This window comes from Pelobates fuscus, chromosome 4 (genome assembly GCF_036172605.1).
Source record: "Pelobates fuscus isolate aPelFus1 chromosome 4, aPelFus1.pri, whole genome shotgun sequence".
NCBI classification, from domain to species: domain Eukaryota; kingdom Metazoa; phylum Chordata; class Amphibia; order Anura; family Pelobatidae; genus Pelobates; species Pelobates fuscus.
In genome coordinates this window covers 152,570,488-152,592,612 of record NC_086320.1, presented here as the reverse complement: position 1 = coordinate 152,592,612, position 22,125 = coordinate 152,570,488, and the positions used below count along the sequence as shown (strand labels likewise).

The 22,125-nt window shown below is 42.4% G+C and overlaps 1 protein-coding gene across 2 annotated transcripts in view; it reads left to right on the top strand.

The window, feature by feature from the left end:
- Window positions 1-22,125, top strand: part of CDKAL1 (CDK5 regulatory subunit associated protein 1 like 1) — an 858,136-nt gene that overhangs the window by 773,464 nt on the left and 62,547 nt on the right. For both annotated transcript variants that reach the window (XM_063450500.1, XM_063450499.1), the window contains exons 14-15: window positions 6,005-6,088; window positions 10,350-10,514. In XM_063450500.1, the coding sequence (XP_063306570.1) occupies window positions 6,005-6,088; window positions 10,350-10,514 (249 nt within the window). The remainder of the gene's footprint in view (window positions 1-6,004; window positions 6,089-10,349; window positions 10,515-22,125) is intronic.

Here is a 22,125-nt window from a genome sequence, read left to right as displayed (position 1 = left end):
CACACACACTGCACTCATACACACACACTGCACTCATACACACACACTGCACTCATACACACACACTGCACTCATACACACACACTGCACTCATACACACACACTGCACTCATACACACACACTGCACTCATACACACACACTGCACTCATACACACACACTGCACTCATACACACGCTGCACTCATACACACGCTGCACTCATACCCACACGCTGCACTCATACCCACACGCTGCACTCATACCCACACGCTGCACTCATACCCACACGCTGCACTCATACCCACACGCTGCACTCATACCCACGCGCTGCACTCATACCCACGCGCTGCACTCATACCCACGCGCTGCACTCATACCCACGCGCTGCACTCATACCCACGCGCTGCACTCATACCCACGCGCTGCACTCATACCCACACGCTGCACTCATACCCACACGCTGCACTCATACCCACACGCTGCACTCATACCCACACGCTGCACTCATACCCACACGCTGCACTCATACCCACACGCTGCACTCATACCCACACGCTGCATTCATACACTCACACTGCATTCATACACACACACTGCATTCATTATACACACACTGTAAATAAATATTCAATTAATATATTTTTTTTAGGTCTAATTTTATTTAGAAATTTACCAGTAGCTGCTGCATTTCTCACCCTAGTCTTATACTCGAGTCAATAAGTTTTCCCAGTTTTTTGGGGTAAAATTAGGGGCCTCGGCTTATATTCGGGTCGGCTTATACTCGAGTATATACGGTAAGTGTTTTTTTTATTTTTCACACATGAGAACGGCACTTTTACTGACAATATTATTGTTGTAATATGTTTTACTGTTTTGAAACACTTATGTTTGTGTTCAGTGAAGTCTCCCAAGTATAACAGTACCCACTATGTACAGGTTGTATGGTGTTTTGGAAAGTTAGAGAGTCAAATATAAGGCTTGCATTTCATTTTTTTTCACATTGAAATTTGCCAGTTTGATAATGTTGCCTTTAAAACTGTGTAGTAGCCCAGGAATGAGAATTACCCCCATGATTGCATACCATTTGCAAAAGTATGACAACCCAAGGTATTGCAAGTGTTCAGTCAATTTCAGTAGCCTTTTAGTCACAAACACTGGCCAAATATTAGTTTTTTGCTTTTTTCACACGAAAACAAATATGAACGCTAAATTTGGCCAGTGTTTGTGACTAAGTGGCTACTAGAAAAGACTGGACATACCCCACTTGCAATACCTTGGGTTGTTTACTTTTGCAAATGGTATGCCATCATAGGGGGTAATTCTCATCCCTGGGCTACCACATGGACTCAAAGGTAACATTACTGATCTGGCAAATATTCATGTGAAAAAATGGAATGTGATATATTTGACCCTGTAACTTTCCAAAACACTGTAAAATCTGTTAATGGGGGGTACTGCTGTACTTGTGAGACTTTGCAGAATACAAATATGTGCATTTTATGGCAGTAAAAGTGAACAGGCTTATGACCTTTACAGCTAAAATGTCAGGTGGAACTACAATTGTGTAAAAAAAAAAAAAAAAAAATCTGTTTTTTTTTTTTATTCATAATAAGTTAGGTTGCCTATATGAATAGTTCATGGGAAATTAAACCCCTGTTTCTCCTGAACAAAATGATATATAATAAGTGTTGGTGCACTTTATATGAAGGAGGTGAAATTCCAGTGTTTGTTTACATTTTGTTTTGATCAGAACGTGTACTATTGACTCTGTCTTAAAGGGGTTAAAATAAATGTGTTTGTTTAGAAATTAAGGATACTCTAAGCACCAAAACAACTTTAGCTTAAGCAGATTTAGTGTATAGGGTAACCTTCGGCACTCCAGATGTTTTGGACTACACCTCCCATGATGCTTTGCCAGCATTATGGGGGTTGTAGTCCACTACATCTGGAGTGCCAAAGGTTGCCTATCCCCGGTATAGGCCATGTCCCTGCAGTGGCACTGTTCAATTCACTGCAATTAAAGAGTTACATTACTTTTGTTTCTATTTTATGCTGCTGTAACCACTCCGCTGGCAGTGACTCATGCAATATACATGAAAAAATGGTTTGATTTTCAATCAGTACAATATGTTTACTAGAAGTTTGTACTCCTGCTCTGTTAATTGAACTTTAATCACAAACAAGAGCAGGAGTGTAAGAATCTGTTAAGAGGAACCACATTCGCTATAGAGCAGAGGTGGTCAATAGGTAGATCCTTGGCTGCCATACTAATCCTATGTTGATTTGCCAGCTGTGGATCTGCTATTTACCTATTATTGCAGTATTTTTAATGCATTATCTGTGAATGGAGTAAACTTCTTTGAATGTTTGTGTATTTGTGTATAATGTTGATGTTTCAATGCAGCGTTTGTGCGTATGGTAGGCATTTAAACGCGGAGGTGTATGTAGTTTTGGTGGTTGAATTCAAGATTTCTTATGTAATGTTAGTGCATGAATGTAGGGGTGTGTTCGTAATGTTGATATGTGAATGCAGGGGTGTGTTTGTATGCAGTGTTGGCATTTGATTTTGTTTGTGTGTAATATTGGTGATTGCAGGCAAATGTGTATTCACAAATACATATGCACTGCTACACACCACACACACATACAGGGACACATTGCCATACACAGAAACACGTATACACTGCCACACAAAGATGCCCACACACATACATACAGACACAGACTGAGACAAACATACATTTACATTGACTAACAACATGAACAGATTAAGGGCTGCATAAACAAAATTATTTAACTCCTAAATGGCACACAATTAAGCAGTAAAACTGCAGGGGCCTGGTATGTACACCGAAACCACTTCATTAAGCTAAAGTTGTTTTTTATATGGTCCCTTATATGCATGGGTAGGCAACCTTTGGCACTCTAGATGTTGTGTACTGCATCTCCCCTAAAGCGTTGCTAGCATTATGCTGTAAGAGTATTATGGGACATATAGTCCTCAACATCTGGGGTGCTAAATGTAGCCTATCCCAAACATGCATTTTTGCAGACATATTTTACATTGATGAGGCAGGAGATACAGATTTTCTTAGTACTGCTTTTTTCTTTTTCTTTCTTCGTCTGTTGAGGGGACCAAGGTGGGACACCTTGCTCATTACATATAAATACAATGGTCCCTCACAAATCAAATAGACCCTGTTCATGCTGCCTGATCTAAGAGAAGATCTTAAAAAGTGTGAACACCGTTTGGGAAAAATCTCTCTGTGGTTATGCCGATAACATGGGTTTCACATATGAACATGCAACATAAGTGTTAACACAAAAGTGTTAAAGTTGTATCAGCAAGTGATTAGGACATGGATGTGCACATACGTGATTGGTGCAGCTCGATCAATCTACTGTTTTATGGTCCAGTGTTAAAATCTCTGCCAGCCCTCTTGAACTCGCAAGCTTACAGTATACGAGACCGTGACATTTGAGAAATGCTTATTCCTGGGATCCTGTATCCGAGACCAAAAGCTTTTGCTTTGCATATAGTGTCTGAGCACGTACAAAAGTACTTAATTAAAGCATGTAATGCTTTTTACAGCAGTTTGAAACTATCATGTTTCCTGTGTGGGATTTCATATCAAATACACTGCTCTCTGCTGCAGAATATGTGCCTTAAACACACGTTCTGTCCTACGATTCCTCTATATTTCACACTTTTGTATAAGTTTAGTAGAAGTTAGAACATTTATTTAAGCTACAGTATGTATTGTAGATATAACCCAATAACCACATTTTTCAGTGTAGTGTATAAAAAGTGATATATTTACTATAAAACACACAACCCAGCAAAGAAAACAACATATAAATACCAGTGAAACAGAAAAGAATATATTACAGTTTATATGTATTCGGGCCATTACATAATCTTTAAAAGAACACTTCAAGAACTATAACCACTGCAGATCACTGTTGCCCTCTACCCACAGAGTAATGTGTCAAACCATTTAAAAACAGTTTGACATCATACCTATACATCCAGTTACTCTTTAAGGGTACAAAGGCCCTCTTGGCACCATTATCCACTATTTATTTTTATTACTGGCATTTATAAAGCACTAACATATTCCGCAGCGCTGTACAATTGGGAAAAAGACAAACACAATAAAAACAGACCAATACAATAGGTAGAGAACCCTGCCCATGAGAAATGGAGCAGGCTAGCCATTTGTTATAAACAAGGTAAATATTTGCCAACTAACAATCTAACAGCCAGATTATTAACCACATGTAACAGCAAGTACAAAATATCACAGTAGTAAACTATATGTAACAATGGTAGTATCATTATAGTAAAGCAATAATCTAGTAACAGAATGAAAGAGGTCCAGTTGAATATTGTCTGCATTCTACAGTGGACTGCACTGGTTCTGATGCTTGTTGTATTAATATGTCCTATAAACCAAGGGTAACTTTTGCCTAAATGGTTACAAAGCATCATGGGAATTTTGATGGGGCAATAGAAATGACACTTTTATACATCTTTTTTTTCCCATACATCATACAGTGTTTTTGTTATCTAAATTAGTTGTGGTTTTGGAATGAAGGTCTTTGTATGATCATGAATGAGTTGGACCTCTACCGTATTCTCTCCCACCCATTTGGCACATGTGAGGCAATACAAGCAAGTATATGTCCACGGAATCCCCTTGTTTGCAATTTTCTCTTGCTTCTTAAATGGAGATGCATGGACTGTCATTCTCTGAGATTTACCTAATTGGTGTGATTTATGCATGATCTACGATCAGTGTCATGTGTTTTCTTAGTCTAGTTTATATATCACATATGACTCATTTGTAACACATCTGGGGATTAAAACAACGCAACAACTGCTTTGTCATAATGATTAAAGTAGCCTTCAATCTTCTATCACTGCTCTAATGGTCCGTCTGTTTGTAGCTGTCTTACAACAACAAGAGGACCTCTGTTAAGAGTCGTAGCCGAGTCTCTAAGGTTCATTCATTTTCTGACACCTGTTCCATGTTAAACCAAAGTCTATTCCTGGACAGGTAGCAGTGAATTGATTTAGCAGGGGACCTGGCTGAAAGCAGCTAGCAGGTTGGGTAGATTATTTCCACAATATTGGGTAGCAGGAAATAAGCAAATAAAGTGTAATGTGTCAAAAATCAACCGGGTGCAGGGGAAGATAAATGGCAGGTTGTTACTATATAAATCTGCTATACCGTCGCTGTAATTTTTCATGATTCATGAAATTAGAATGAGTACACACTACTAATTGCTTATATTTTGACGTGGGTTCAGCACACAGGCATAAAACCAGATATTTTTTTCTATATATATATATATATATATATGTGTGTGTGTGTGTTTGTATATATATGTACTTAAAAGGTGAACTGTGGGGACTGGTGTAGTGTGTCAATGTTGTAATCCACACTGTAATGCACAGCAGCCTAAAAAGGGGACGTCAGACATGCTAGTGAACCATTCAGGGCATCTTCACTGGCATTGGACTTTGATTCAATTTAGTGTCCATACAAATCAGGATATTGAGACTTAATGAGAGAAACTGATAGTGCACTTTTATGTCTGGTGCAGGTGTGTAGTTATGTTTACTCCTTATTGCTTTAGCCCAGTCCTTTCAGATAATGGACATCTAATGGTGCTTACATAACAGTATTTTAATCCATAAAAATAAAATTTACTTCCAAAGCGGTTATAATCTAGTCAGTGAAAAATCGCTCCTTAACTAAGATTTGTCAGAATAGTCATTAATTGCTATAATTACTGGTATTATTAATAATGCTGGCCATGCATATAATCAATTGCGGACCTTTTTGGCGTACTATTTACAAGGATTTTCCATAAATGTGGTGCTTTTTCTTTTTTCCCCTTCAGACCAGATGACTCAAAAGGACATTGAGTCTCATATTCACAGTATTAATGTTTGTTACATGTAGGTTTATTTAATGACTGTTGATGAGTAACCAGCATTACATTTTATTTTGTAGATTGGTCAGACACAGCAAGTTTTGGTGACAGAAGAGTCCTTCGATTCCCAGTATTTTGTTGCTCATAATCGTTTCTATGAACAGGTAAATCTGAATTGTTAGTTTTTTTTTATTTTATTTTTTATTTGATTATCAATGGGTTTTCAGGTTAATTTTGTATGTCACCCCTTACGAAAGTACATACCGTTCCAGGGCCGGACTGGGAACTAAAAGCAGCCCTGGAAAAAATTCTATACCAGCCCAATAATGCATTGCGCCAGCATAGTGTGCTGATATAGAGGTGGAAAAGAGAACTTAAAATGTAAAACTATTACTTCAACAAAAGAAAGCATATAGGGCTTCAAAATAAACAAAAGAGCGCCTTTTTTTTTTTTTTTTTTTTATAAAGCAGACGTACATTTGCATGTAATCAATGTTTCAGTACAACTACTTTGACATATTAAGGAAATATTAGTAATGGGACTGAAATGGTGAATGTATGCGGTTGCACAACTGAAAAAAATTAGGTTATCTTGTTCATTTTAAAGTCCTATGGGTGCGCTCTTCACCCTTGCTGAAGAACTAAGTTACAGGGAGAGCAGGAGACACAGGCGAAAATGCACCCCCCCGCCCCCTCCCAAACACACAGAAAAAAATGCATCTTCTATTGTGTGTCTTTTAACTCCCTTATGAATTTCTTGCCTTTTTTGTGTTTCTTATTCCCTCCTTTAATTTCTTTTTTACCTCGTTTAGTCTATCTTGTCTCCAATTTTCTCCTTTTTGTTTTTTACAGCCACCCTTGTAATTCTCTTTTAGCTCCCCTTGTGTATCTTTTACTTCTTCCCAGCCCCTGTGTGTTTCTTTTTACCCTTCTCCAGCCTCTGTATGTCTCTTTCCCCCAGCCCCCTTTTTGTATGTCTAAGCCTCCGCCCATTTCTCTTTCTCCCCTTCCAAATCCCATCTGTGTGTCTCTTTTTAACTCCAGACTATGTGTGCCTCTTTCTCCTCTCCCAGCCACTCGGTGTCTCTTTTTCCCCCAGCCCAGCTTTGCCTCCCACAAACCTTGTGTGTCACTTTGTTCCCCATCCATTCTCTATGTCTCTTTTTCCCCCCCAACAAACCTATGTGTCTCTTTCTCACCTCTCCTCCCTGGTGTCTCTCTATTACCCCTCTGTCTCTTTGTACCCCCTTTCCTGGTGTCTCTCTATTACCCCTCTGTGTTTCTCTATTACCCCTCTCTTTGCCCCCCCTTCCGTGTCTCTCTATTACCCCTCTCTTTTCCCCCCCCTTCCCGTGTCTCTCTATTACCACTCTGTCTCTTTGTCCCCTTTCCCTTTGTCTCTCTAATACCCCTTTCTTTGCCCCCCCTTCCCCTGTGTTTCTCTATTACCCCTCTCTTTGTCCCCCCTTTCCCTGTGTCTATCTATTACCCCTCTCTTTGTCCCCCCTTCCCTGTGTCTCTCTATTACCCCTCTGTCTCTTTGTCCCCCCTTCCCCTGTGTTTTTCTATTATCCCTCTCTGCCCCCCCTTCCCATGTCTATTACCACTCTGTCTCCCTTACCCCTCTCTAAGCCCCCCTTCCGGTGTCTCTAGTACCCCTCTCTTTGTCCACCCTTCCCCTGTGTCTCTCTATTACCCTTCTATCTTGTCACAGGAGGACTGAGGGAGGGGGCAGAGCTAACTACCATGCTCCCTCACGGTTCCCATCATTCCCAGCATGGACACATCATAGAGTAATCACTACTCTATGATGTGTTCATGCTGGGAATTGTGGGAACCGCAGGGAGGGTGGGTGGGTGTGAGAAGAGACCTCTAAGGGACAGAAGGGAGAGCTCTATAGGACGGGGGCAGGAGCTCTTTCACACTACGCGCGCACACACATACAATGCATCCCTATACATACACAATGCATCCCTACACACACAGAAACACAACATGCTTCCCTTACACACAGAGAAACACACAATGCATCCATTACACACACACACACTGCAACCCTTACACACAAAGACAATGCATCCTTTGCACACATACACAGAAACACACAATGCATCCCTTACACACACACGTAAACACACACAGCTTCTCTTACATACACACAGAAACACAATGCTTTTCTTACACACACTCAATACACACACTTACAGACACACACCTTGCATCCCTTATGCATACAAACACAGAATCACACAATGCATCCCTTACACACAACCAGAAACACACAATACATCCCTTATATACAAACACACATTGCTTCCATTACACACAAACACACTGCATCACCTACACAAACTGATATCCCTATACACTACATTCCATAAGCATACACATTAGATTTTCTACAATAACACATAACACATCCCCTACACACTCCACTCCCTGCGAGCGTACTCATGGGTGGAACATATAGGTGGACATATGGGTGGGCCTTATGGGGGCCAGACCTTGAGCTGTGTAAGGGGCCCCAAAAAATGGAGCTGCTTCCCGTTCTCCCAGAACATTGGATTTTGTGGCCACAGTTACAAACAGCCTCCAGAGATCCTGTTCTACACCAGACCAATGGAGCCAAACTGCAGCCAGAGCCCATCACCATCTTCATCTGGTTGTAAGTAAGCAATCTAGTACATTATTAGTGACACTAGTCTCTAATTTACCTCACATTAAAGGGACACTATAGTCCCCAGAACCACTGCAGCTTAATGAAGTGGTTCCAGTGTCTATAGCCTGTCCCTGCAGGCTTTTTAATGTAAACACACATTGTGTGCAGCATTGGCGTTAGTTCATATGGCAGAGCATATGGGTGGGGCATTGTGATGTCACATGGGGTGGGGGCGGCAAATTTTTATTTTGCCTAGGGCGGCAAACATCCTTACACAGGCCCTGACCATATGCACCACACATCACTGAGTTTTACAGCTCTACAGCTTAGTGGTGCATTCATATGCCCGGTACATCACTATGATCACTATTAGGATTCAAGATTGTGTAACGGAACGCTATAATGTACTTATATGCTCACTTAAAAATGTTGGGACCTCCTACAAATCTTTTTGCCAGTACTCCCCCCAAGTATGCACTCCCAGACATGTTTACCTTTTGTCTGGGAGTGCATACTTGGAGGAGACCTTTTGTTCGAGTTTTGAAAATATTTTTCCCTCTCCACCTGGATTGTTTAGTATTTAAAAGCGTGTGTGGGTCCCTTCTACAGCACTGCCTGTACCCCCGATGTCAGAACTGTGCACCACACATCACTGTGACAAGGTTATAGGTACTACTCCATTTTTACCTCCTACAAAAAGCACATCGGGCTTGGGAACAAAGGACATAGATTTATATCTCAGAGAAGGGACTGTTACAGTTATATCTGTTACATATGTGGGAAGTATCTTTCACTAATGTGAAAATGTTTTCATATTTTTATATGTAAAACGTGTACATCAAGAGCAGTTTAGTTTATGATCAACACATTATCTTATCATTTGAAGGTATGCTGTTTTAGAAGGCATGTAATCCATGACAAATGTAATTATATTTATTTTATGATTATTTTCTGAGCCTTGGCATGGAATCTGCTGATCTCTTCTCCCAGGAAATGCAGATATAAGTTACTGAAAAAAACCCAATACAGAATGTTTGGCTTACAGAAACCAATTTCTAATCTCCTTCAACCTGGTTATATCTTTATTTATTGAATGGTGACTTTTTGTCAGAAGAAATTAACGTCACAGTGACATTAACATTTTTAATGCTCTGTTGGAAAATGCTACAAGTGGTCCTACAAATAGAAGGAAGAACTCAACTTAAATCTTTTAACATTAACGTTTTTTAATGATGATTACATGATGTTGGGAGCACACTTCTTATTTAAAGTGCAATTGTGTCAAGTGCTTATTTAAAACAATGATTCCAAATATGTACTTGTAATGCTAGTAGCGACTACCACACTTCGTGCAAAATCCCAATAACACACAGCAATAACTACCAATTCAGTGAAGTTGGAGCACTTATTTCATAATGCTCCCAGAATGTGATTCAACTGTGTTAATTTACACTTATCTTTTTGTTTTGTTTTTGTTCTCCAATACTTAGTGTAATAGGAGCCTCCTGTTTTCATCTCCTTTCCTCACTGATTTTGGGTGTCTCGTATTACACTTGTTCATTTTAATGCCACTTTATTTCCTACTATACTAGTGTTTCCATGGCGGTTTTATACATTTTATTAGCTTTTCTATAAAACCAAGTTTATTTATAGGAAAAATAAAAATATGTGCCATGCCTTAAATTATATGAATAGATATAACATAAAGGTTCCTAGAATCTGACATAATTAAGGTTTGTCCTCATTGAAATGCACCTATATTTCAGGTTCTTGTTCCTAAGGAGTCTGCATTCATGGGGAAAATGGTGGAAGTGAATATATACGAGGCAGGAAAGCATTTTATGAAGGGAAGCCCATTATTACATTCCAAACTTTACACCCCATCTATCAATACACCTTTAGCGAAGGGAAAGGTATCGGGTTTAACAGAGGTGAGTTACAAGTTTTTATTTACTTTATATTTACTTTAATACATTTCTTACATTGAGAATTGTACCTTTTATTTTATTGTAATTTTATTTGGTTTGTAGCTTGTTTTAGTTGTGTTTTTTTTTGTGGGCGGGGGGATGTTGTCTCTATATGGCTATTATAATCTTCATATAATGGCGCCCAAGTATATTTGTTTTGAAATGTGATTTCTTAAAAAAAAAATAGAAAAAAGATTCTTCCTAGTTTTTGCCTATATCCAAACTACATTAATGTAAAAAATATCCATCATTATTGTAAGTTTTTAGTTACGCCAGAATTCATTTTTTTAATGAGACTTTAATGAGGAGATAATGTATTTTTGCAGATAGCACCCTGAAGGTATCTAATGACAAATATATAATGTCATTTTTAAAACTTATAAGACTTGCTTGCCAAAACATGCACTAGCTATGAAACAAATATTGGCAATATATTTTCATCTGTGCATCACATTAGCCAGATAACATTCTGATATATAGACGGAGTGCACAAAAGATGGCAAATAGCTCAAAAGAAAAACAAACTGTATTTAACTGTAAAAGCACTGGTATAAATACAAATATAACCAAATGAAACAAAAGCATTCTTATGACTTTTAACAAACTCAGGGTTTTGGGTTTTTTTGGGGTTTTTTTTTTTAAAATCCAACTCCAACATAATGGTCTCTTTTTGGGACCTTTCTCATGAATTACACACACCTTAGAAACATAGAAACATAGAATGTGACGGCAGATAAGAACCATTCGGCCCATCTAGTCTGCCCAGTTTTCTAAATACTTTCATTAGTCCCTGGCCTTATCTTATAGTTAGGATAGCCTTATGCCTATCCCACGCATGCTTAAACTCCTTTACTGTTTTAACCTCTACCACTTCAGCTGGAAGGCTATTCCATGCATCCACTACCCTCTCAGTAAAGTAATACTTCCTGATATTATTTTTAAACCTTTGTCCCTCTAATTTAAGACTGTCCTCTTGTTGTGGTAGTTTTTCTTCTTTTAAATATAGTCTCCTCCTTTACTGTGTTGATTCCCTTTATGTATTTAAATGTTTCTATCATATCCCCCCTGTCTCGTCTTTCCTCCATGCTATACATGTTAAGATCCTTTAACCTTTCCTGGTAAGTTTTATCCTGCAATCCATGAACCAGTTTAGTAGCCCTTCTTTGAACTCTCTCTAAGGTATCAATATCCTTCTGAAGATAGGGTCTCCAGTACTGTGTACAGTACTCCAAGTGAGGTCTCACCAGTGTTCTGTACAATGGCATGAGCACTTCCCTCTTTCTACTGCTAATACCTCTCCCTATACAACCAAGCATTCTGCTAGCATTTCCTGCTGCTCTATTACATTGTCTGCCTACCTTTAAGTCATCAGAAATAATCACCCCTAAATCCCTTTCCTCTATGCAATAACCAATTGTCACAAATTGCATATAAACTGCAAAAAAATAAATAAAAATAAATAGCCCTAGCCCTTCAGATGTTGCTGAGCTATAAATCCCATGATTCTTTGAATAAAATTGAAAATCGTGGAAATTTGTCATTGAGCAACATCTGGAGGGCCAGAGATTGGAAAGCCCTGCTCTAGAGTAATAGAAAGCATGCACCTTGGATAGAATTACCGAATATACTCGAGTATAAGCCGACCCGAATATAAGCCGAGGCCCCTAATTTTACCCAAAAAAACTGGGAAAACTTATTGACTCGAGTATAAGACTAGGGTGGGAAATGCAGCAGCTACTGGTAAATTTCTAAATAAAATTAGATCCTAAAAAAATTATATTAATTGAATATTTATTTACAGTGTGTGTTTATAATGAATGCAGTGTGTGTTTATAATGAATGCAGTGTGCGCGTATGAATGCAGTGTGTGTGCGTATGAATGCAGTGTGAATGCAGTGTGTGTATGTGTTACAGAGCCTTGGTGGGGGGTGGGCATTTTTATTATTATTTTTATAATTTTTTTTTGTTATATTATATTTTGTATTTTATTATTATTTAGATGTATTTTCGTCCCCCCTCCCTGCTTGATACATGGCAGGGAGGGGGGCTCTCACTCCCTGGTGGTCCAGTGGCATTGGCAGCTCAGAGGAGGGGGGCTGGCAGAGAGCGTTTACTTACCTCTCCTGTCAGCTCCCTTCTCCTCCGCGCCGGTGCGGTCAGCTCCCCTGTCAGCTCACAGTGTAAGTCTCGCGGACGCGCTATGACCCTGCAGCTCTCGCGAGACTTACACTGTGAGCTGACAGGGGAGCTGACCGGACCGGCGCGGAGGAGAAGAAGAGAGCTTACAGGAGCTGCAGGAAAGGTAAGTAAATGCTTCCTGCCAACCCCCCTCCTACACAGCCCCCTGTCTGTAGTATGGCAATGTAAATTGCCATAATACAGACATTAACTCGAGTATAAGTCGAGTTGGGGTTTTTCAGCACAAAAATGTGCCGAAAAACTCGACTTATACTCGGGTATATACGGTAGCTTCTTCTAGCAGCTTGCTGAAATTCTTTATAGTGCCAGGAAGAAGTCATTTTTTTTAATGATTTTTTTGCTTGGGTATAAGTCCTCCTCCTGTTAGGGGCGGACTGAGAGCCTTTGGAGCTCCCCCTGGCAAAATTAGATCTCAGGCCCTTTGAATGCCAAATATATGTGCATTAAATAAATGTTAAATATAACTCTCCTATAATACGGCATTCCTTTGGATGTGTATATTGTGAAGACCTGTGTATCAATGCATGTTTGTATTTGAGTCTGTGTGAATGCACTTGTGCATGTCTGGATGACAACATGTGCTTTTTTGTATATAGTGCCCGTGTGAATGCATATGTATATTGAGCGTTAGTGTGTTTGCATGTGCAGGGGTGTGGAATATTAAAATAAATCTACGACGGAGGGAGTGGGTGACTGGTGACGGAGGTAGTGGGTGACGGAGGGAGGGAAGGCGTGACTGGTGACGGACGGAGGGAAGGGGTGACTGGTGACGGACAAAGGGAGGGGGTGACTGGTGACGGACGAAGGGAGGGGGTGACTGGTGACGGACAAAGGGAGGGAGTGGGTGACGGACGGAGGGAAGGCGTGACTGGTGACGGACGGAGGGAAGGGGTGACTGGTGACGGACAAAGGGAGGGGGTGACTGGTGACGGACAAAGGGAGGGAGGGGGTGACTGGTGACGGACGAAGGGAGGGAGGGGGTGACTGGTGGCAGAGTGAGGGGGGTAACTGGTGACAGAGGGAGGGAGTGGGTGACTAGTGACAGAATGAGGGAGGGAGGGGGTAACTCCCCATCTTCCCCTTTTTATTTCCGACCTCTCTCTTTGCTCCCTCTGGTCTCTCCCAGGCTGCTGCTCCTTCCCCTTGCTCGCTGTAAGGGCTCTGTGTGTGAGGAGAGTACAGGAAGTGATGTCACGTCCTAGCCCCTCCTCTCCCCATCACACAGAACGCAGCGTGGGACAGGAAGAGGGATATCTGGCAGAGAGCAGGTGAAGCTGCCAGGTCTCATTTGAGGATGCGGGGAGAGGTAATGTGCAAAGCGGTAGATTGCTGGGGCCCTGCACTCCATCAAGGGCCCCACAACCTATTAGGAGAAGAAAATTATTATTTTTTGCCATTCCAATTTCAGAGATCTCTGATCTCTCCAGCTGGAGCATGACTGTGCGGACGGGCCCCTGGCTGTCTCAGGCCTTTGGGCCAGGACCAATGTGCCCGAGTGGTCAGTCCGCCCCTTTCTCCTGTTCTTGTCAATCAGCCAAGCTGGAACTTTGTTTCAGTGCTAGCTATATCAGTATTGTCCAAGTATTTTTCTGCAGGGCTTTATATTATATGAACAACTCGCCAGAGAGAGCGAAAACTCAACTCTGCCAAGAACTCTGCATTACCCAATTCACTGCTTAGAGCTAGATGTAAATTGATGGCAGCCATAGTATGTCTGCTGTCAGTTTATGGAGAGGAATTCTATCTACATATCCCATAGACCTCTATTATGCAAACTTGGGTTTCTGGGATAACAGATTCTTCTTGATGTAGGAGGGATGCACAAATATTTTTTTTTTTTCTCTATATGTTTTAACACATTATCTTTACAATGCATTAAAATAGCAGGCCATTTTTATCCCATAGATAACCTTTAAAGAACTGTAATGTTGAAGCATATGAAAAGCTTGCAATAATCTGTAAACAAAAAGTACACCTTAATGCGGGGCTTGACGAATTTGTTTGGAATCTAGGAGCCAGCTAAAAAAGTTAGGAGCCAGAACCACTACAGATTAATGTAGTTGTTCTGGTGCCTATAGCCTGTCCCTGTAGCTTTCTCAATGTAAATGCCGCCTTTTCAGCGAAAAGGCAGTGTTTACATTGCTACCTACTAAGACCTCTAGTGACAGTCATTCAGACATACACACACACACACACACAGACTCATTGACAGAGACACACAGACATACATACACACCCACACACACACTTTCTCTAACACTCCCACATTTATATTTTCCAGTGGAGCTGATATTCCTGGGTGCGAGGTAACAGTTATCTTCCTGCAGCTTCTCTCTACTGCTTCACACTGTCTGCAGTGATGCCGGGGCCTGAGTAACATCATATTCCAGCTTCCGGCATCATTACGCAGTGTGAGGGAGCAGAGAGGAGCTGCTGGAAGACTGCTCCCTCGCACGCTGCCCCAGCCTGCCACCTTCATACCTCCCGCAGGCAGGCAGGCGGCCGGCTACAAAGCTCCATGAGCCGGCCACCTCTATGATCCCACGGGTGGCCGGCTACACCGCTTCCTGAGCCGGCCGCCTCCATACCTCCCACGGCAGCCAGCTGCAACGGTCCCTCGCGCACTGCCCCAGCCTACAGCCTCCATACCTACCGCGTGCGGTTACACAGCTTCCTGAGAGGGCGGGCAGCCGGCTCCATTGTTTGCCCTGCCAGCCACATTAGGTAAAAGGTTGACAAATCCCAGACGCCAGGGCAAAATTTCTAGCCGCCATAGCGACCGGGCGCCTGCGATTTCTCGAGACCCTGCCTCAATGGATGTATATTTAGAAGAATAGATTTAATTTCGAGACTTTTTATTGTCCAAACATATTAACCTTGTGCTTTATTAATGTGTTGGCACTGAAAGCTGTCTAGTGTTTCATCAGGTCAAAAGCTCTCTGGGAATTATCATTCATGGGAGATCTCATGCCATTGCCAGAGGTGGCTTATTCCAGATCAGCAATCTGAGCTAGAGCCAGAAGGATTACAGTATAATAACTGCATGCTTTCTATTTTAAAATGTTTAATTTTCAGAGGTGAAAAAACAACGCTTTAAACTGAATTAGCTCTGAAATGGGTTTGTGTGTTTGTGTCTGTATATGTATGCATATATGTTTGTGTATTTGTATGTATAGAGAAAGAGTTGTGTCTGTCTTTGCTTTCTTTCTGTCTGTGTGCTGGAAGCAGGAAAATAATAGAGCTGTAGAAATTCACAGGTTGCCGTGCAGCTTTTCTCTCAGCTTGTTTTTGTTAGTCCCCTAGGAATTGGTATGAATACAAGTGGTTTGCATTTCATACTGAGAGTGTGAATAGCATTGTAATTTGCTTTTTAATTTAAGATTTCCAAAGGTGAGCTGGCTGTATGATCCTTCATATGTTTGTAGCTGTGGGTTTAAATGTGGAAATAAGTTTGTGATCACGTGCAAGATGCTTTCCTAAATCTTAGGTTTGCACATTTGCAATAAAAATATAGAAACATAGAATGTGAACCATTCGGACCATCTAGTCTGCCCAGTTTTCAAAATTCTTTCTTTGGCCTTATCTTATAGTTAGGATAGCCTTATACCTATCCCACGCATGCTTAAACTCCTTCACTGTGTTAACCTCTACCACTTCAGCTGGAAGGCTATTCCATGCATCCACTACCCTCTCAGTAAAGTAATACTTCCTGATATTATTTTTAAACCTTTCCCCTCTAATTTAATACTATGTCCTCTTGTTGTAGTAGTTTTCTTCTTTTAAATATAGTCTCCTCCTTTACTGTGTTGATTCCCTTTATGTATTTAAATGTTTCTATTATATTCCCCCTGTCTTGTCTTTCCTCCAAGCTATACATGTTAAGATCCTTTAAACTTTCCTGGTAAGTTTCAGCCTGTAATCCATGAACCAGTTTAGTAGCCCTTCTCTGAACTCTTTCTAGAGTATCAATATCCTTCTGGAGATACGGTCTCCAGTACTGCGTACAATACTCCAAGTGAGGTCTCACCATCGTTGTGTACAATGGCATGAGCACTACCCTCTTTCTACTGCTAATACCTCTCCCTATACAACCAAGCACTCTGCTAGCATTGCTCTATTACACTGTCTGCCTACCTTTACGTCATTTGAAATAACTACCCCTAAATCACTTTCCTCAGATGTTTAGGTTAGGACTCTATTAACGGAACACTATAGGGTCAGGAACACAAACATGTATTCCTGACCCTATAGTGTTTAACCCACCATTTAGGTGGCTTGCCCCTCCTTAGACTCACCTTAATTCCAGCGCTGCGCGGGCCTGCTGGTGCTAGCTCCAGCCCCTTGGTGACATAATCAGAATTGCCGAATTTTAGCCAATTCAATGCTTTCTCATGGGGAAAGCATTGGATTTGGCTGGAATTGGCAAAGGGGTGGGGCCATATGCCATTTTGGACAATTAGCACCTCCTCATAGAGATGCATTGAATCAATACATCTCTATGAGGAAAATTCAGCTTTCCCATGCAGAGCGTGGAGACGCCGAACGGCACTGCTGCCTACTGTGCAGCACTGAGCTAGGAAGCACCTCCAGTGGCCATTTGAGGACTGGCCACTTGGACTTGTCCCTAGTGGCCTTTTCTCTGAAAGGCAGTGTTGGTAGAAAAATGCCTGAAGGGAGCTATTATACTCACCAGAACTACGTTAAGCTGTAGTTGTTCTGGTGACTATAGTGTCCCATTAAATATTCTATACTCTGCCCTTGGGTTTTTACGACCAAGATGCATTATTTTGCACTTATCCACATTAAATGTCAGCTGCCACAACTCTGACCATTTTTCTAGTTTATCAAAATGATTTGCCATATAGCTTATCCCTCCTGAAACATCAACCCTGTTACATATCTTAGTATCATCAGCAAAAAGACATACCTTACCATCAAGACCTTCTGCAATATCGCTAATAAAAATATTATAGAGAATGGGTCCAAGTACAGATCCCTGAGGTACCCCACTGGTGACAAGCCCAAGCTTCGAATATACTCCATTGACTACAGCCCTCTGTTGCCTGTCACTTAGCCACTGCCTCACCCATTCAACAATATTGGAATCCAAACTCAAAGATTGTAGTTTGTTGATAAGCCTTCTATGTGCAACAGTGTCAAAAGCCTTACTGAAATCTAGGTAAGCAATGTCTACTGCACCACCCTGATCTATAATTTTAGTTACCCAATCAAAAAAATCAATAAGATTAGTTTGGCATGATCTCCCTGAAGTAAACCCATGTTGTCTCTGATATTGAAATCCATGTGTTTTTAGATGTTCAACAATCCTATCCTTTAACATGGTTTCCATTACTCTTCCCACTACTGAAGTAATTGTTACTTGCCTGACTCCTTCCTACTACCTTTCTTGTGAATATGGTCCATAATCGCTGCGCTAATGTAACCATAGAAAAAAACGATTAATTTAAAATCAACTTTTAGATTCCACCATATTTTTTCTAGACTGATAGAGACAGGTGGAGTATGAATTAATCTTATACTTTTCAAGAAGATCTGATAACATGTCTGTTCATTAACACCTATAAGTCTTTACTGGATCTGCATCCAGGTGATGGAAAACAATCAAATATGAATGCAGATGGCCAGATCTTTTATATGTGACTGCAAAGGATTATGCTGATTTGGACATGTTTAAGAGTATGCACTTTGTCTACCACCCCTGTTTATTACATTCCCAATATCAAGAATTTGCAGCAACAATAGTTACAAAATAAATGAAAATGTGCAAAAAAAAGTAATGTGACCCTATTTTATATGTTGGTAAATATGGCGATCTGCCAGGTCCTGTCTAGGATTTCATTGAACCACTGTTGTAAAAGCTGATGAAGTGTGAAATGAAAATGTGTATCACATTTCCAAGTCTCGTTTTATGTCCTTGCTGCAAAAGAAATGTTGGGAGCTAAAAAGAAGAAAAAAAAAAAAAGGATTAAAAGACGTAGCTATCGTTTTAGCATATAGAATAACTATCTGATTGACTGATCAGCCATGTCATTTTACTATTTCCTCTGCTGGATTTATTTATTTATCTCACTTTTTACAGTACATGGTAAACAAATGTTATCCATAACAGGGGTAGAGGGGAGTAGCTGATAGCATTACATTTATTGCTGTAAAAGTCATGGCTGCTGTGGTTTTATGGGCTCTGGCAGACAGTAAAACGAAAGACATCCTTGAGATCTAGATGAAATGAGCAATATGTCTAGTAAATCTGTGCACAGACACACTTGCTCTGTAGGGATATTTTTTAAGGCAGCATCATTACATTAAATGTATAGGAGCTCCGAGCTGCAGCATGGGGTCACTGTGAGGCCGCTGAGCGCCTTCGGTTCTGTTTTCTGGCTGCAGGTTTTTGTTAATATAGTAGCCCTTTGCCTGTAGGATCCAATGACACTCTTAAATACTAGTTTATAGAACCGGTGGAATCGAAGTTGAACGGGTGCTTAAATCGCAACATTCACTCATATTAAAGATGTTGAATAGCATATGTATCAGATTCAATGGTGTTATTAATCTCTCTATTAAACTTAAATCTCTGCAGGAGTTTAAAACCACATTGCATTTTTAAGTTGGCAGTGATGGTAAATCAGTTAAGTTTAAGGAACAGCACACACACACACAAATAACATTTTTGCTTTTACAATGCTTAAAATCACCTATCTTAGAACATACATGGCAATTTAGTTCCACCATATGATGATAGTGTGTTAAGCCCACCACAACGTCACAGTACCCCAATATTAGTGTGTCTTGCAGTGGGCTGGCCGAAGACATTGTGCTGCCTGGGTGAATGAAATGCTACCTCGCCCCCCACCCCACCCTCCAGCCTTGCTCCAAAAGCACTCCAACATTTATTGTGTTATGTAGTGTGTGTACTGAATGCAATGTCTGTTTATGTAGTGGATGCAGTGTTTATATCATATTCAGTGTGTAGTGAATGCAGTGTGTGTATCCAGTGGATGCAGTGTATGTGTGTGTGTATGCTGGAGGCAGTGTGTGTTTGTTTAGTGGATGCAGTGTCTGTGTGTCGTGGATGCTGCGTCTGTAATTGTGTCATGGATGTAGTTTGTATTGTATGCAGTGTGTGTATAGAATATATTGTCTGTGTGTATAGTGGAGGCAGTGTGTGTGGTGGAAGCAGTGTCTGTGCAGTGGATGTAGGGTCTGTGTATGTAGTAGTGTGTGTGTGTGTGTGTGTGTGTGTAGAGTTGGATAAATGCTGGTGGGAGTGAGCAGTTTAAATTAATTTGGGGTTATCCCCCTTTCCTACCTCTTACCTGTGGGCTGGAATGGCGGAACAGTGAGTAGGAAGGTGACAGTATAGGAGGGCAGTGTGTAGGAAAAATACAGTGTGAGAGGGACAGGGGTGGGAGGCAGGATGTGAGTGTGACAGTGGTGGGAAGAAGTATGTGAGGGTGACAATGACAGTGTGGGGCTGACAGTGTAGGCGGCAGAATTTGAGGGTGACCGTATGGGGGCTGGATGTGAGGTGGGCAGTGTCAGTGTGACAGTGGGTGGGGAGGGTGTGAAGGTGAAAGTGTCTGGGTGACAGTGGGGGTTGGGTGTCAGGGTGACAGTATCAGGGTGCCAGTTGGTGGGGCTGGTTATGAGGGTGCCAGTAGGAGGGCATGGTATGAGGCTGACAGTGTCATGGTGACTGTGGGGGCAGGGTGTAAGGGTGACAGTGGGGAGCAGGGTGTGAGGGTGACAGTGGGGGAGCACGGTGTGAGGGTGACAGTGGGGGGCAGGCTGTGAGGGTGATGGTGACAGTGGGTGCTGCATCTGGTGTGGATGCTGCGTCTGTAATTGGGCCGTGGATGTAGTGTGACTGTGTATTGTATGCAGTGTGTGTGTATAGAATATATTGTCTGTGTGTGTAGTGTGTGTGGTGGAAGCAGTGTCTGTGTAGTGGATGTAGAGTCGGTGTATATAGTAGTGCATGTAGTGTGTGTGTAGAGTTGGATAAATGCTTGTGGGGGTGAGCAGTTTAAATTAAATTGGGGTTATCCCCCCTTCCTGCCTCTTACCTGTGGGCTGGAATGGGAGAACAGTGAGTAGGAAGGTGACAGTATAGACGGGCAGTGTGTAGGAAGGTGACAGTATAGGCTATGGGTGCAGTGTATGTGGTGGTGTCAGTGTGGGGGGCAGGGTGTGAGAGTGACCGTGGTGGGAGGCAGGATGTGAGGGTGACAATGACAGTATGGGGGGCAGGATGTGAGGGCGACAGTAGTGGGAGGCAGTATGTGGGGGTGACAAGGACAGTGGTGGGGGGGCAGGATGTGAGGATGACAGTATGGGGGCGGGATGTGAGGGTGACCGTGTCAGTGTGACAGTGGGTGGGGAGGGTGTGAAGGTGACAATGTCAGGGTGACAGTGGGGGTTGGGTATCAGGGTGACAGTGGGTGGAGCAGGGTATGAGGCTGCCAGTGGGAGGGCAGGGTGTGAGTGACAGTGTCAGGATGACAGTGGGGTGACACTGGTGGGCAGGGTGTGATAGTGACAGTGTCAGGGTGACAGTGGGGGGGGGCAGGATGTGAGGGTGACAGTGGGGGGGGCAGGGTGTGAGGGTGACAGTGGGGGGCAGGGTGTGAGGGTGACAGTGGGGGGCAGGGTGTGAGGGTGACAGTGGGGGGGAGCAGGGTGTGAGAGTGACAGTAGTGGGGGGCAGGGTGTGAGAGTGACAGTAGTGGGGGGCAGGGTGTGAGAGTGACAGTAGTGGGGGGCAGGGTGTGACGGTGACAGTAGTGGGGGGCATTGTGTGACGGTGACAGTAGTGGGGGGCATTGTGTGACGGTGACAGTAGTGGGGGGCATTGTGTGACGGTGACAGTGGGGGGGGCAGGGTGAGAGTGGCCCTCACAGTAACAGTGGGGGGTGCAGGGTGTTGTGAGGCTGACAGGGTGAGAGTGAGGGGCAGGGTGTGAGGCTGACAGGGTGAGAGTGGGGGGGCAGGGTGTGAGGCTGACAGGTTGAGAGTGGGGGGGGCAGGGTGTGAGGCTGACAGGGTGAGAGTGGGGGGGCAGGGTGTGAGGCTGACAGGGTGAGAGTGGGGGGGCAGGGTGTGAGGCCGACAGGGTGAGAGTGAGGGGGCAGGGTGTGAGGCCGACAGGGTGAGAGTGGGGGGGGCAGGGTGTGAGGCCGACAGGGTGAGAGTGGGGGGGCATGGTGTGAGGCTGACAGGGTGAGAGTGGGGGGGCAGGGTGTGAGAGTGGGGGGCTGGTTACATACCGTTTTTTTTCCCTCAGTGCACCATTGGTGGTCCGGTGGGCTGGCTCTACAGGTCTGCAGCTCCGCCAGGTGTGATTTGCACACAAAGTACT